Here is a 15521-nt window from a genome sequence, read left to right as displayed (position 1 = left end):
TAAAGTATTTGAAAAGATACCAATTCCAAAATTGTTAGAGTTATATAATGGAATAATAAATGGGGAGAAGATTCGGGCATTATGGCATCAATCATAATACCAAAGACAGATAAAGACTTAACTGATCCAGGGTCATATAGACCTATATCACTATATCACTAATAAATCAAGATGCAAAGATTTTAACAGCAATAATAGCAAATAGGATGAATAAATCTATGTATAAATATATAGGAAAAGATCGATGTGGATTTGTGAAAGGAAGACAAATGTCTAATTTGGTAGGAAGAGTTTTGAATAAAATATATGTGATGAGGGAAACAAATTTAAAAGCAGGGATATTGGCATTAGATATATTCAAAGCATTTTATTGTGTGGAATCGCCAACGTTAAAAATAGTTATGAAACTATTGCTAGATGAGGAATTAAAGGAAAGGAAAATAGATAGAATAGAAAATTGGATAGATATAAAGGTAGGTAACTGGGTTTGTAGTTGAAGACAGCCCTCAGTATGTCTTTGCCTAAGAACTAGGTGATACAAAGAGATGAAATTCTTAGATTGTAAGCCTGAGGGCAGGGAACCGTCTAACTAAAAGATTGTATGTACAGCGCTGTGTAAATTTACAGCACTTTATAAATAAAGGTTAATAATAATAATAATAATAATAATAATAATAATAATGAAATAGAAGCGCTCAGAGGACTTGTTTTGCTTTTATCTCCCTTTTATTTTGCTCTGCAGCACGACAGCAACATAATTCACCGGGATCTGAAAGCTGAAAATGTGTTTTATACCAGTAACACCTGTGTGAAAGTGGGAGATTTTGGATTCAGCACGATAAGTAAAAAAGAGGAAACCCTGAACACTTTCTGTGGTTCTCCTCCTTACGCCGCACCAGAACTTTTCAGGGATGAAAGCTACGTTGGGGTTTACGTGGACATCTGGGCTCTCGGGATCCTTCTCTATTTTATGACAACTGGAATGATGCCCTTTCGAGCCGACACAGTGGCCAAATTGAAGAAGTGCATTCTTGAAGGGACGTTTGTATTGCCACCGTTCCTTTCAGACCCTTGCCAGAAACTGATTCAGGGAGTCCTTCAGCCAGTCCCATCCGAACGCTACTCCATTGAGTACATCATGAGCAGTGAATGGATGAAGGGAGTGCAATATCCAAAGCCCTTGGAACCATTTAAACTGGATCCAAAATATTTGTCAGAGAGCGGAACACTAAGGGAGGAAGAAGCCGAGGTGAAGAACATCCTGAACAATTTGGGAATCATGGAGGAGCACATTCAGAATAACCGTGGGAGAAATTCTCACAGCTCAATAACTGGGATCTACAGAATTATTTTACACAGAGTTCAAAAGAAATGGGCCATGGAGGCTGTTCCTATCATCAGCCAACCACAAACCAGAGAAGAAGAGCCAAAGAAGGACCTGACTACCTATCAGGGACTCAAACACTCATCAAAACTCTGTCTGATTTTATAAACTATGTGGCTGGCCTGGTATACTCCACAAAGTCCATTTCTTTGGTACCACTCAGCTCTTGCTCTTAGCATTTTTTGTAATTTTGAAATAAATTTTAAAAGATGCCTTACGACTTCTCATGTTTAATTCTCATCTAGGAAAGAAAACAAAAACAAAGCGGTAATGGCCAAAGGAAGTTCTTTTTATAAGTATTTTAAATAATTTTTTGCCTTGCTCCAAAGCCCATGCGTGTTTTCTCAGAGGTTAGTCTGGTTTTATTCAGTAAGGCGTATTCCCAGGGTAAGCGTACAGAGGGTTACAGTTCTAAGGCCAAGACCCTATTGGCTTGCATATAAGATGGAAGCAGAGGTAAAGTCGATGCAGGTGTTCTTGGCCTGTGGGGAAGGGGACCAGCTTGAGATGTTATTTGCTGTCGTTCCCCTGCCACTGATGTGCAGAATTTGAAAAGGTACCTTAGTGCCACCCTAATGAAATGGTATGCCAATTTTAATCACATGAGCTTTATCCTTAGGGTGGTTAGGGAAGTTTAATAATCTAACTGGAAGTTGTTTCCACTAACAATTTTGGCATCAAGTTCTCACCTGATTCATTTAGCATTTCAGTGGGCTGAGTCTGGAGTCCATCTCTAGGTGCATTAGTTTATTTTGCTTAATACTGTTGAACATTTCATTCCTTGGAAACGGGTGATTGTGGGGAACATTTAAGACATCAGCTCATAAATGTCACTTTTCAGGGCTGCAACTCCCATATCTTAGACAGCACAGCTGGTGGACATACAGTGGGCCCTTGGTATTGGCTGGGGTTTAGTTTCAGGACCTCCCGCAAATACCAAACTCCATGGATGCTAGGTCCCATTAAATACAGTGGAGTAATCAAACGGTGTCCCTTATATAAAATGGCAAAATCAATGTTAGCTTTTTGGAATTTATATTATTTTGAATATTTTCAAGTCATGCATGATTGAATTTGTGGATAAAGAATCTGTGGTTACGAAAAGCCAACTGTAGTAGGGGGGCATTCTGGGAGCTGTAGTCCAGGGTTTGACACCACTTTAACTCCCATGGCTCCATGCTAGAAAAACCTGGGATTTGTAGTTTTGTGAGGCACCAGCAGCAGAGACCAAAGATTTTGTAAAAGCTACAAATTCCAGGATTCCATAGGCTAGAACTACAGCACAATACAATACAGTAGTGTCAAACTGCATTATTTCAAGTTTACTTTTATTGGAGGTCTCTGTAGAAACTTTTAGTGGCTTAACAAAACACTTCAAAAAATTGGAAGGAACAGGTTAAATACCAATAGTGTCTACAGTTTGTTGCTGTGACAACTGCAGATACCTATTAGATGTGCCAATGGCCAGTCACAAATCATATCCCACATCTTGGGAAATGTTTTCAAAAAGTTAAGACACGTTATATTTGAAAATTAGACTGAGAAGCAAAACAAAAAACAAACAAACAAAAACCCCCACAGTTCCTTCTTACCAACTGCTCAAGTACATTTTGGAAAGTTTTTCTAATAGATTATAAACCAGAACTTGGAAAACTCAAGTTTTTTTGGACTACAACTCTCAAAAATCCTTACCCAGCGTATGCAGAGATGGCTCTTGTTAATTTCACCACTACACTAAATTGTCAGTATAACTAAATTGGACATGTTTTTGTAGTAAATGTGGCTAATATTGTTTCTTGATGTTGTTCTGAGCCTTGAAATTATTTCTGACTTTTGGCGATCCTAAGGCAAACCTATCACAGGATTTGGTGGCTCCTTCCTAATGTTTTAGATGGCTGAAAATACGAACAGGTTCTCTCCTCATATTCTATTATATTTGTTATGCTTGTATGGAAACCAACCCAAGTATTGATTGTAGGTCTCTGAAGGAAATCCAGTGCTAGATCATAACCCTCAGGTTGTCGTCTAACCTCTGATTGAAGACTGAAGTAAAGGGGACTGTTAAGTAACTGGTTCCAAGATTTTCCTAAAGTTAACCCAGAATCTTGCCTTCTGAGGCAACAGAGAACAAATCCTGTTTTATTCTGTGTAATGAATGCCTGTGATAGCATCAAGGAGATGAAATTAATGCTCATTAATGTCCCGGGTGAAAATGGTCACCATAGCAGGTTGGCAATAGGGAGAGATAATACACAGGGAGTTCAAGTTGAGATCTGTTCACCGTCCCAGAGGGGCAGCTAGGAACATATTAATGCTGAAAGTAAATCTCCCAGTCTTGAATTTCCCAGCACTCTGTTTCAGATGATAGCAGCCCTAAGTTTTACTTCCTGGTAGGTTTGCAAGCCAACCAAAATCAAATACTAGTGGTATGCATGCAGGAGCAAAATTGCAGCAGCTCAAAAAAGGACTCCAAGAGCTGGTACAATCAGATGTGGTTCACCAGGTATACCTGTGATCCATTTCATGGCCTTGACACTACCAGTAGAGCAGGCAGAGTAGTTTCCTCTTCGAGGGGAGGTGCTGTTGTGGGCAGCGAGACTTAGTGAAATTATCCCCAAAATGGCCCTCTCATTTACAGGCCCTAGGAAACGTCACTGAACAGGTCACCAGTAAGTTTTGATGTGGTTTTAAGCTGTACATGTAGTAGATATGCTTCAACTTCATGAGTTTAATACCTTACTATTTCCACATATTAAGTATAGGCTGAGTCTCCCTTATCCAAAATGCTTGAGACAAATATTTTGGAGTTTTTGGGATTCTGGAATACCTGTCTTTACATATATGTACATGATGAAATTTCTTGGGTCCCAAGAAATCTAAACACAGAATTCTTTTTTCCCCATATAAACATAACCTTTGGTAATTTTATACAAAATTTTAAATAATTTTGTGCCTAAAATGAAGTTTTTGTACAGTGAACCATTGGAAAGCCAACTATCTTAGGGACCCGGAAAAAAAGGTTTCGGTTTTAGAGTATTTGAGATTTTAGAATTTCGGCTAATAGAGACTCAACCTATAGCTTGCTTACGTAAAGACACAGGATAATTGCATCACATGGCAAGAAAGGAAATACCATCATCTCACTGAGAAATCTTGAGATTAACTAATTCTGCTCCTCCAAATTCCAGCACTTGCAGACTTGGATGGATGATGATGATGATTTAATTAGATCTGCCATCTGGAGTGCCTACAGCAAATTCTTCATAGTCAGGGTGCTATATGGTGATGCACAAAGCAAGACAACACCAACATGGGTAGTTCAAACAGCTCAACATTTATTTTACAAGGCATCTGCCTCATCGCTTGTGAGGTTTATAAAGGTTACATTTTGTGCAATGGTTCTTAGCCTGTCCATTGCCTGCAATGGACTTGATATGCTTCTGACAATGTACAAACAAACATCAGCCTTGTCCTTCGCTCCTCTTGTCACATGTAGCCAAAGCACTTAGACCATTCAAGTTAAGTCAAAGCATGTCTAACATGATGAACTGATGCAGAAAACTGTCAAACCTTAGTGACCAACTTTTTAAAATGCAAACTACAGAACATCAGACCCTGCATTTTTGTAACTTAAGTGTGATGGGCATCAATTCTTGCAAAAAAATTTTCAGACAAAGCTTTTCGTAGCCTTTTAAAGCAGAATAAAAACAGGGCAGAATGTGAGTTTGGTGTAAATGCACTGTATTTTACAAACCAAGAGCTTTCTTTGCCTTTAGTTTCAGTTCATCTAGGACTATCCAACATGGTCAGTGGATTCCCCTCAATAGAATCTATACACATGCTTACCGTGGCCAAAGCACAGTTGCAATAGCCAAAAAAGCATTTACTCTGAAGCAGGTCTGTGGTAGTCAATGGACAATTAAAGAGAAGAACCTGCAAATAAATGGAGCACACAAGCCACATATCATGTCTGCTGGGAAGTTCAAATAACCCCCTCCTCCTCCGTTGCTGTTGCCTTAGGCAGGCAGGCAACCTAAGTAGTTTTATCAAGTAAACCCTCAAAGAGATAGAGGCCTGTGTTGAACCAGCACAGCTCCAATCTGTGTATGACTTTTCTATAATGAATGCTTTGAAGGGTTCAGCCTTTCAGTATTCATATATAACTGGAAATGGAATTTCAAATAAACCTGAAACAGAATGCTACGTATATATCAGTTCAGAGCAACTTCTGTTGTTGCACTATCACCCAGCACAAACATAAAACCAAACTTCAAGAGCAAAACATTCCAGAATCGACCCATTCTTAAGGTGAACATTTGTAAAAGTTCTTCATAGGCTGAGCATGCAAAACCTTTTCCTAGGTAACCTTTATAAAAGATGACACACATTTGAAATAATTCATTTCCAACCAGCTTTAAAATGCCAAGCATCCACCTTTCCATATTCTGCCATATACATTTCAGGGGAATTAACTTTGTAGCTTTGCTAGTACTGCAAAATGGTATTTGAGGGATGGGGCGGGGGGAGTAGTTTTTAAAATATGTACATACAACTGAAATCCAGTTTATCAATAGTCATCACAGACCTCCATCTTTCTGGTGAAGTTTGGTTTGAACTAGTAATAACAATTGGAAAAAAATTCTCCATTTAATAGCACCTTGAAAAACAAATGCACTGCTCTTTCTCCAAACCCACAGGGGTTTTGAGCGGCAGAAGTTTATATTTAAGAGACAGGGTGCTTAAGATTGTTAAGGCACATAGGACCCTAACTTTGAATACTAAGATGACACATGCTAATGGCTTTAGATCACATTAATTCCTTTCAATAATGGCTTTAAAAAGAAGTCTTACTTCTTTGCTGAGCAATAATGTTACAAAATTTGCAGAGATCTTTGTTAAAATGGGGTTTCGAGGATGGAGGAAAACAACTGATGTTTTCCGGAGCCTAAATTAAAGTACCTAGTTTTGAACCATGACTCTTTAGAAACAAGCTACGTTTCTCAGAAAACACTCTTGTAATTTCTGTTCCAAGAAGCACGAGAACTTTTAGTGTTATGAAACTACATGGCAACAAACCGCATCAAAAGACAGAGCCTCAAGAGTAACAGTTTTTCATGCTCTAATTAAGCAGTACTGTACAGCAGAATGTGAGTAATAACATTTAATCCTGTGTACCTCCCCACCTCTCCCCTAATCTTTTCAACATCCACCTCATAGAGGTGTTTTAATGCTCTCCATTGGAAAGGGAAACGGCAATTGCTTCAGAGTCTGCTTTTCCAGGAATTCTTGGTACTTTCTTAGCAGGGCTGGGGATGTGCTGGAGAAAGAAAAGGAAACCCACACATCAGAAAACATTTAAAAACACAGGTCCCAGATTTATTAAATTAAGTGTTCCCTCTTAAAACAAAAGTCAAGCACGAGGGAACAAACTCAGTATTAATTTCTTCACCCAGAAAATTCTCCATTAAAATCTGAAGTACTCCGTAAAGAATTGAAGCTGATTAGACTTCAGGAAGCATTCAGAATTGAAAAAAGCATGCAGACTTCTAGAGATGACTGAGCATCCCAGAATTCTCATCTGAGAAATTGTTCAACATTTGTCAAGTTACAGACATGTGCTTGTTTCTTTTCTTTCAAAATTTTCAGATACAACTTTTTCTCATTGGCTAAATTACAACAATAGGATTGTTAATTATCTGAAATGGAGAAATTAGCCATAGAAGAAAAAAAAAGATTATGTCCCAAATTTACAATTTATTAATGTCAGTGAACAATAATGATTCAGCAGTAAGCAAAAAGCAACTGGGCATGTTTTCAGTTTGGAAGCATGGAAATAAAGATGTACCATGATGTATTCCAAATATAATGAAGGCCAATCTGCTAGGAGGATAGATAGTATATGAGGACACAAAGGTAAATTGAATTTATAGGGGAGATACTTTTACTAGAAAATGTATGCTTTGCTTAATGCATTTTTTCCTAGTGGTTCCAGACATTAGGACAAGATTGTTGATGTTACTTATGGAATTTCTTATGTAAGAGGTTAATGTAAAAAGAAGACTTTTTAAAAATCAATTGTAGAAGAAATTGTTTTATGTAAGTCACTGTGTTTGGGCACAGTGTAAGAGTAGAAGAAGTTAATTATAGAAATGAAGGAGGCCCACATTACATAAGCTCAGGAAAGGAGGAATTTGTGTGATTTGACAAGGTTTATCCATTGCTGAAAAGTAACTTACTGGAATAGCAAATACAGACATACTCCACTACATGCGCTTAATTTTCTGTAATTTATTTTTGCAACAAAGAAAAATACAAAAAGGAAAAGTTAGCAAAAGAACAACACTTGCTTGGGGCTCGTCCACACATAAGGGGACAGGAAACCACAGTTAAGGAACTGGAGATATATCAAAGCTTTGCTCATTCCCTTCCAGATAATGTTCCACCCCACCCTGCTCTCCACGCACACCCTAACTTTAGTTAAACACATGAGCACTAATGTTATCTCAACTTGAGGCTCACCTATTGCTATGCATAAGGTGGAGGGAAACTGTGTGTATGATTTGGCAGTCTGTTGCCAGTATCTTGAAATAAAATTAAGGACAACCCTGTTAGGTGTGCACTTGCCCCTGTAATGAAGGGAATGAACAGCCATTACACTTACCTCATGAGCAAGGCCCATGTGAACAACTTCCACTCCTGCTTCCAATGGCCCATCACCCAGCACAGGGCGACGGGCATATGTTCTTCTGTGTTTCTCATCCACTCGCACCAAATACCAAGTTCCCTCATAGAGATCATCCACAGAACATTTTGGGATATAATTAGCTGTAAGAAAGAAAAAATCCAGATCCTCTAAAGAGACAGTTGTTTCCCAGTATTAGTACTATTTCCTATATATATATTTATACACAGAATCATTTTTAAGGTTCTGGTTCTTTTAATCTATAAAATGTTAGTACATTCCAAACTGACCAGTGTCACATGGAAGCACAGAGAAAAGAAGAAAGTCGTGCTTTCAGAGTAATGTGAAGTTCCATTATTCCTGCCAGCGACTCTCCTCAAAAGTAGACACACCTTTCATCATATAATTATGGAAGTGCAGCAGCTGGAAGCAAAATGTATTTATGCTTCCTATTTCTGTGCTTATATATCAGACCAAAACACTCAGCCGTGGAAATTGACTGGGTGATTTTAGGCAAGTCATACTCTTTCAGGGTCAGAGGAAGAAGCCCCTCTGAACAAATTCTGCCAAGAAAACCCTATCTAGATTCACCTTAGGGTCGCCAAATCACTTAAAGGCACAAAACAATAACAAAGATATTCAGGCCCTATAGTAACTAGTCAGCGGATGACCTGAAAAATTAAGATAACAAGAGAGGCTAGATGTAAAAATGATAAAGCTAAAGGTTTTCCCTTGACATAAATATCTAGTCGTAACCAACTGTAGAGGGCAGTGTTCATCTCCATTACCAAGCCAAAGAATCAGCATTATCCAAAGACTACTCTGGTGGTCATGTGGCCAGCAGGACTACACCAAACACTGTTTACCTACCCACTAAAATGGTACCTATTTATCTACTTGTATTTGCATGCTTTCAAACTGTTAGGTTGGCAGAAACTAGGACTAGTGACAGGAGCTCACCCCATCATGCAGCACTTGGGCCTCAAACTGCCAACCTTCCGGTCTTACAATCATCATAATTGGTGTCTTAACCACTAAGCCACCGCATAACTCTTTCCTTGTTGCTTAATAGATATTATTTCTGAATTTGTTGACAACATCTTAACTCAATTTCAGAAAAGAGTAGCTTAAACCCAATCAACGTCAAACTTCGTAACTGCTAACTGAGGTTCCACTAATTTCAGTGGGTCTACCTAAATACCTTAAAGGCACCACATCCGTTCTGTTCTTGGAGGTTAAACAGGGTCAGCCCTGGTTAGTACTTAAAATGGGAGACCGCCAATGAATACCAGGTGCTGTGGGCTAGATATCAGAAAACAGAATTGGCAGAACCACCTTTAAATAGACCTTGCCTAAGAAAACCCTATAAAAGTCATGCGGTCACCATAAGTTGACAGGTGACTTAAAGGTAGGTACACAGACACACGCACAGATACAGAATGACTATGACTAAATCAAGCCCACTATAGATTCCTTGATGCTGCCACCACTCACCTAAATGATGAGTCTCTTGTCTAAGCATCATGTTTTCTGCGAACACTTCTGGAGAGATACGTTTCCTTGAATCAAGCCTTGTTTTCAAATCAGACATACTGGCTGTTATTTTATCCAGGGAAGAGCCTGCAGTACAAAACAGTAAACAATAATTTGTATTTTCTAGAAACTTAATATTCTGCTGAAACAATTAGTCAGGAAAGGCAACATCTTGATTTCCTTGACCCATCATTCAAGTAAATGACCATGCCAGCACAAAACATTTAACATTACAACAAAACTAAGCACCTCCACCACAACCAATATTTCAGCAAAGGTTTGAAATCAATGCACAATGTACCCTACAACAGTGCTTCTTGGCAGCTCTCCCCCTAATGTGTCAAGGACAGGAATCATATTTGTGCCCACTGGCTACATTTGTTACTTCCTTTGGCTTGTGGACTGGTACTGGTCAGTGGACCATCACTTTGACTAGCACTGCACTGTAGCGTGTTACATGGCCATTTAGGTGGGAAATCTGTGCTCTTTCAGATGTAGCTCTCCAACTCCCATCAGCTCCAGCTAATGACCAGGGATGCTTGGAATCATAGCACAGTAAGAGCTGGAAGACACAGGGTCTCTATTCCCAATTCAGGCCATATTTCTATTCTTGACTGTGAAGCTGAAACAGAAGGCAGCCAATTCCCGCATAGAGGATTCTGTGATGGGAGGGAGAGGCCTCTGTGAGAGAGTGCAATTTCTAAAAAAGAGGATTGAAAGCAGTGAGTTGGAAGTTGACAATTGGATGACTCAGGCAGGAGTAAATGTGTACTGATTATCTGAACTGACTGAAAGGCAGTTGAATACTGTTATATGTTTGGAACTAAGACTGGAACTTGTTTAAGTATTTACTCTTCTATAACATATAATAAACCACATTAATTACTGTATATACTCATGTGTAAGTGTAGAAATTTTAGTCAAAACACTTAACTCAAAAAAACTGAGTTGACTTATTCACTGGTCAATATAAGTACTGTACTTTAACTCTTATAAAAAAGGAAGCATCCCCTAGTGAAAGGCAAGACTATAATGTGTCCTGGAAGCACTGATCCTCCTCTGTTTGCTCATCCACTCAGCCTTTTGTGGGAGCACAAACAGTTATGCCTGCTGGAATTCTCTAAGTACTTTGACACTGTTTTCCTTTGCTTTATCATTTAGATCCTTTGTTACAGACCCGCTAAGGCAGGGGTCGGCAACTTCCGGCCCACGGGCCGGATGCGGCCCGCGGAGGCCTTTCAGCCGGCCCCTGCAAACTCCTGCAGCCGCCGCTTGTGGCTTTTCACCGCTCCAGATGCCGCCATTTTGTTTCTCAAAATGGCAGCGAAGCCTCGCACGACCTTTCCTGTGGTCGCATGAGACTTCGCCGCCATTTTGAGAAACAAAATGGCAGCGGCCTAGAGACGAAGTCTCGCGTGACCACAGGAAAGGTCGTGCGAGACTTCGCTGCCATTGGCAGCGGCCTCTAGGAGGCCCGTTGTGGTCACCGGGGCCCTGCTGCAGGGCTCCAACGACGGCAGCGGGCCTCTGGGAGGCCCGTTGTGGTGTCCGGGGCCCTGCAACAGGGCTCTGGCGGTGGCAGGAGGCCTGTTGCTGTCGCTGGGGCCCTCCAACAGGGCTCCGGTGGCAGCAGCAGGCCTCTAGGACTTTTTTGCCGGCCTCTGACGGGGCCTGGGGCCCCGTCAGGGGCTGGCAAAGAGGAGGAGGAGGCCTCCAGCGCTGGCGGCCCCCGCCGGCTTTTTTGCTGGAGGAGGCCTCCAGCACTGGCAGCTTGCACTGACTTTTTTGCTGGCCTCTGACGGGGCCTGGGGCCCTGTCAGGGGCCGGCAAAGAGGAGGAAGCCTGCCCCCGGAGGATGGAAGCTCCGCCCCCGGCGTGTGGCTCCGCCCCCGGAGGGTGGAAGCTCCATCCCCAGCATGCGGCCCCGCAGGGTGGAAGCTCCACCCCCCGGCTTCAGCCCCCCAGTTGTCTGAGGGGCAGCAACCCGGCCCCCGGCTCAAAAAGGTTGCCTACCCCTGCCCTAAAGTTTACCCTAGACATATCCATGGGTCATATTAAAAACTTAGTTTTGGCTCCAAAACCTGCCCTCAATTGATACAGGAGGTCAACTTATAGTCAAGTATATATGTTATATTGTTATATTGTTAACTTCAGCCTGAATCCAAGGTGGGTCACGCTGACCATAAAGAACACAGAACTAGCACACACACACTAGTTCACAGTGAGATCACTTGGAGACCCAGTCACCAAAGGAGGGATTTTCAAGGGGGACCTGGGGCTAATGTGACAGTGACAGGCATCCAAGACTAAGAACTGCAAGGCTCATCTTCATGTTTTGCCTAGAGATGGTATTATCATATGGAAACTTTAAAGTTGTACATTGAAGGGCAAAAAATGTGACCTATTGAGACACTTGGATCCATAATGCAGCTAAGAATTACAGGCTGTTAAAATTGGTATTTTCTTATCTTGGCCAATCCCCTTTTCTACACAGATTAAAATCACAGGTTATTCCAGAAATACAAAATAAGCAGTATGACAGCATTCCTTTCAGTCAGTATTTCTCTGATCACCTTTGAACAAAAAAATGTTCTCTACTGTGGTATAATACTCATAGTCAGAGCTATGTATGTTCAGTGCTGTGAGGAGAAGGAAGAAGAAATAACTACTGTCAGAGGTCAATATATTTTATAATTTTCAGTAAGTTATTCTATTTTTTCTTAACCCACAAATCATGAAGGAGCTAGAGGGCCCTGCATCCTGAGCTTTGCAAGTCTTACTCAGTCACTCCATGACTGCAAAAAATTCAAGAATTCAAGCATATTTGTACCTCTGTCTGGGTAGCTATACAACCCAGGTACTTTCTAGAAAATGAAAACCATGATTCTTTAAAAAGGCTGTTAAGACGAATCTCTTCCGGCAGGCCTTCCCAGAATAGAGAACCCGGCCTTAGAAAAACATCTGGGAAAGATACTGCTGTTCCCACTGATTGTTTGCTGGTGTGATGTTGTTGACCTTCTGGTCAGTTTTTAACTTGTTTGTTTGTTGTTGTTTTTGTTCTGTTTTTTTAATTTTTGCATTGGATTTAATACTTTTTTAAAGAGGGGAGGGTACCAGGGATTTTATATGTTTTGTATTTTTAACTTTGTTAGCCGCCCCGATTGTTCTCAGAGGGGCGGGATACAAATAAATTTTTTATTATTATTATTATTATTATTATTATTATTATTATTATTCTCAGAATGCTGAATTCTGTGTTACTGTGGTTGCACAGAATCACAAAAAGCAAGAGGTCATGAATAATTTCAATCAAGATTCTTCAGTATTTTCACCTGTATGGGGTCCCAATAGGAGTTAAATAACATCACACCTGTGATTCCCTAACTGCCAGAAATGATTTTGTATTTAAAGTGTCAAGAATTTTACTCACCAGGAGTTGCATCTTGGCTAACCTTGATTGAGTAGAGGGTAGCAGCAAATCCTGAGCCATAAGAGAAAACTCCAATCCTCTGTCCTGCCAACTGCTGAGGTGAATACCTGAATGCCAGAGAACAAGATATTAGTGAAAAGGAAGGTTTAAGCAAGTCTGAACATATGGTCTTATTCTTAGATATTTCTCTGTAAGGTTATTAAGTTTGCTCCAGGCAAAAGTTCATATTAGATGGATTAAATTAAATTAAATTAAATTTAAGGCAAACTGAAGAAGTCTACAAAAGCTCATGCTGGCAATTTCTTTCTTTCAGTTAGTCTGAAAGGTGCTACAAGGTCTCTCCACATACTGATTCTACAGACTAACACAACTATATCTTAGAATTTTCTCTTTGTGCTTGTTTTTCCAATGCCAACACCAGTTGCTCTAAGTAATGAGTTGGTCTTAGCCTCTACTGCCTGAAGGCCCTTCTCCCCCCGCCTTTTTTTCCTGCAGTACAGAACTAGCAGGGCAAAGTCCTCATCTCCAATCAAACATGATTTTAGAAGTTATTCTTTCTCAAGTTGAAATGACTGGCATCCCAAATCTTTCTTCAGATACAAAGCACAAATGTGCACGTCAATTATATGGTGACATTTCCTGACCGAAACTATATTAGGGAATGGAAAACTGTGGCCCGCACACAAGTGCTCAGGTGACTTGCCTTGATGAAGCCTACTTAGAAGCCCTCTGGGCATCTCCCTTATGGCCCACATACAAGTGCTCAGCTGGCTCATGAATGGCCCACATGCAAGTTACTTGTAGGCTCTCTCCTGAAGCCCACACATGGATCCATGAGAAGATCACCCTTCCAGCCAAAAGGCAAGTCAGGAGCAGGAGGATTATTCCTTGTAGCCTGTGTACAAGACTTAACCACCTCCCATTATGGCCCTTGCTATCCCCTCTACTCTACACTTTTTTCTCCTTTTGGGAGCTAAAACACACTTTTTTGTTCCTCTGGTATGCTTTAGTTTCTTTCTCAAATGCAACTTTAACAGAACAGCTGCAAAGTATGGTGGCCTAGAGAACCTTTTCCTGCTTTTCTCTATAATTCCTCTTAAGAATAGCTTTCTTGAAAAGCAATGGAATTCAACTGGCTGGAATGTCAAAGGGCACTTCAGCTCTCTGTGCTTTGTGCTTTCTCCTTCTAGTATATCACTGAGAGAAGTCATGGAATAAAGTGGGTAGAGCAGTCTCCTGTTTTACATGCTCCACAAATGATTACATGTGCTGGATGCTTTTCAGAACAAAAAATGGAGCTAAAATGCTAAAGGAAATACAACTGTTGTTGTAGGGTGTAAAAAAAAAATCTAATCTTACACATGGGAGTAAGATAACATGGCTGGACTGCCACAAGTTGGGAAGCAGTATGTACAAATTCTTCCAATGCCCAGTTAGTACCTAGAAGGTTTGTATCTCTTGAAATGAGTTGCAGAGAAAGTCTGGACAGCAGATGTCAATAAACTAGACAAGGAGTTCACAAAAGGTAAGTTGGCTTTAAGTCACATGTACTTGAGAAAACATAACTACATCTGTGAGTAAGCATTAGTCACTGCTAATCACAGTCATCACTTGTAACAGGTCTTCTCTGTGCTGGTTCAGTATTTGTCATTCAAACCGTTTACTTTTATAGACAAAATCTATGACTCTGCACATCATCCTTAGAACCTAATTTCAAAAGGTTAAAAATACTGAATGTACAGAACATGCATACTTGGAGGTGTTCCGCCTAAAGATGCTTAACTCTAGAAGCTTCCAAAGGCAGACTGCACAAGTGTAGACAAGCCCCATATGCATGAGTCACAGAGAGCACAAAGAAGAGCTAGTGTTAGCCCCTGAATGAAGGGGAAAAACACTCTGGTTGTTGTTAGTTCACAAAAAGGATATAGGATTAAAATGTGGTTCGAATTAAACCAGCTGAAAAACCTGCCACCCAAATCAATTAGATCATTTTTAAAAACCTAAACTATTTCACTTACTATCATCATACTTACTGAGCTAGGAGAGAAGCAAGGCAGCCATAGACTGAAGGTGTGTACATATTTCCATTTTGATTAGAAACAAGCAAGGAAGATTTTGTTTTGTGGTTGAACAGCTCAGCACTGGCCTTCATAAAAGCTTTCTCCACGTCTCGATCAAAGTACGTGTCTTCCAGTTTTATATCTCTGAAAATGAGAAATATTGAAAATAAATTCTATCCAGTAAGACTGTGGTAGACGTGCACACAACAAGCAACAGACATCTGCCATCTGTTCTATGTAATATCTCACATTTTTCCAGGTTCTTCTGAAGGTATCTAGATTGTGCCAGACACAATCTTTTCCTTTAGCTACACCCATTCAATATGACATGACTAAAGAATTACGTTTTAGGTTATATGCTGAAATGTTCAGTCTCAATATTAAATCAACAATGATAATGTTTAAAATGAGTTGTGTGTCCATGAATGCTGA

At 40.2% G+C, this 15521-nt stretch overlaps 2 protein-coding genes across 6 annotated transcripts in view; one reads left to right on the top strand and one right to left on the bottom strand.

Annotated features, from left to right (window-relative positions):
• The window catches only part of NIM1K (NIM1 serine/threonine protein kinase), a 47756-nt gene extending 46118 nt beyond the window's left edge, over positions 1-1638 (top strand). For both annotated transcript variants that reach the window (XM_089513268.1, XM_089513269.1), the window contains exon 4: positions 743-1638. In XM_089513268.1, the coding sequence (XP_089369394.1) occupies positions 743-1492 (750 nt within the window). In that variant the 3' untranslated portion in view covers positions 1493-1638. The remainder of the gene's footprint in view (positions 1-742) is intronic.
• A 3059-nt stretch (positions 1639-4697) lies between these two features.
• HMGCS1 (3-hydroxy-3-methylglutaryl-CoA synthase 1) overlaps positions 4698-15521 on the bottom strand; it is a 36779-nt gene continuing 25955 nt past the window's right edge. For 3 of the 4 annotated variants that reach the window (XM_089495920.1, XM_089495913.1, XM_089495927.1), the window contains exons 6-10: positions 15063-15233; positions 13030-13136; positions 9561-9686; positions 8046-8209; positions 4698-6701 (exon numbers count right to left, since the gene is read on the bottom strand). In XM_089495920.1, the coding sequence (XP_089352046.1) occupies positions 6609-6701; positions 8046-8209; positions 9561-9686; positions 13030-13136; positions 15063-15233 (661 nt within the window). In that variant the 3' untranslated portion in view covers positions 4698-6608. Of the gene's footprint in view, positions 6702-7620; positions 7666-8045; positions 8210-9560; positions 9687-13029; positions 13137-15062; positions 15234-15521 lie in introns of all 4 variants that reach the window. The other variant, XM_089495933.1, reaches the window with a different exon arrangement.

Source organism: Sceloporus occidentalis, unplaced genomic scaffold (assembly GCF_023333645.1).
Source record: "Sceloporus occidentalis isolate IW3139 unplaced genomic scaffold, rSceOcc1.0.p SCAF_1, whole genome shotgun sequence".
Classification (NCBI taxonomy): domain Eukaryota; kingdom Metazoa; phylum Chordata; class Lepidosauria; order Squamata; family Phrynosomatidae; genus Sceloporus; species Sceloporus occidentalis.
The sequence above is the reverse complement of the archived record's forward strand: the minus strand, read 5'-3'. Positions and strand labels throughout refer to the sequence as shown.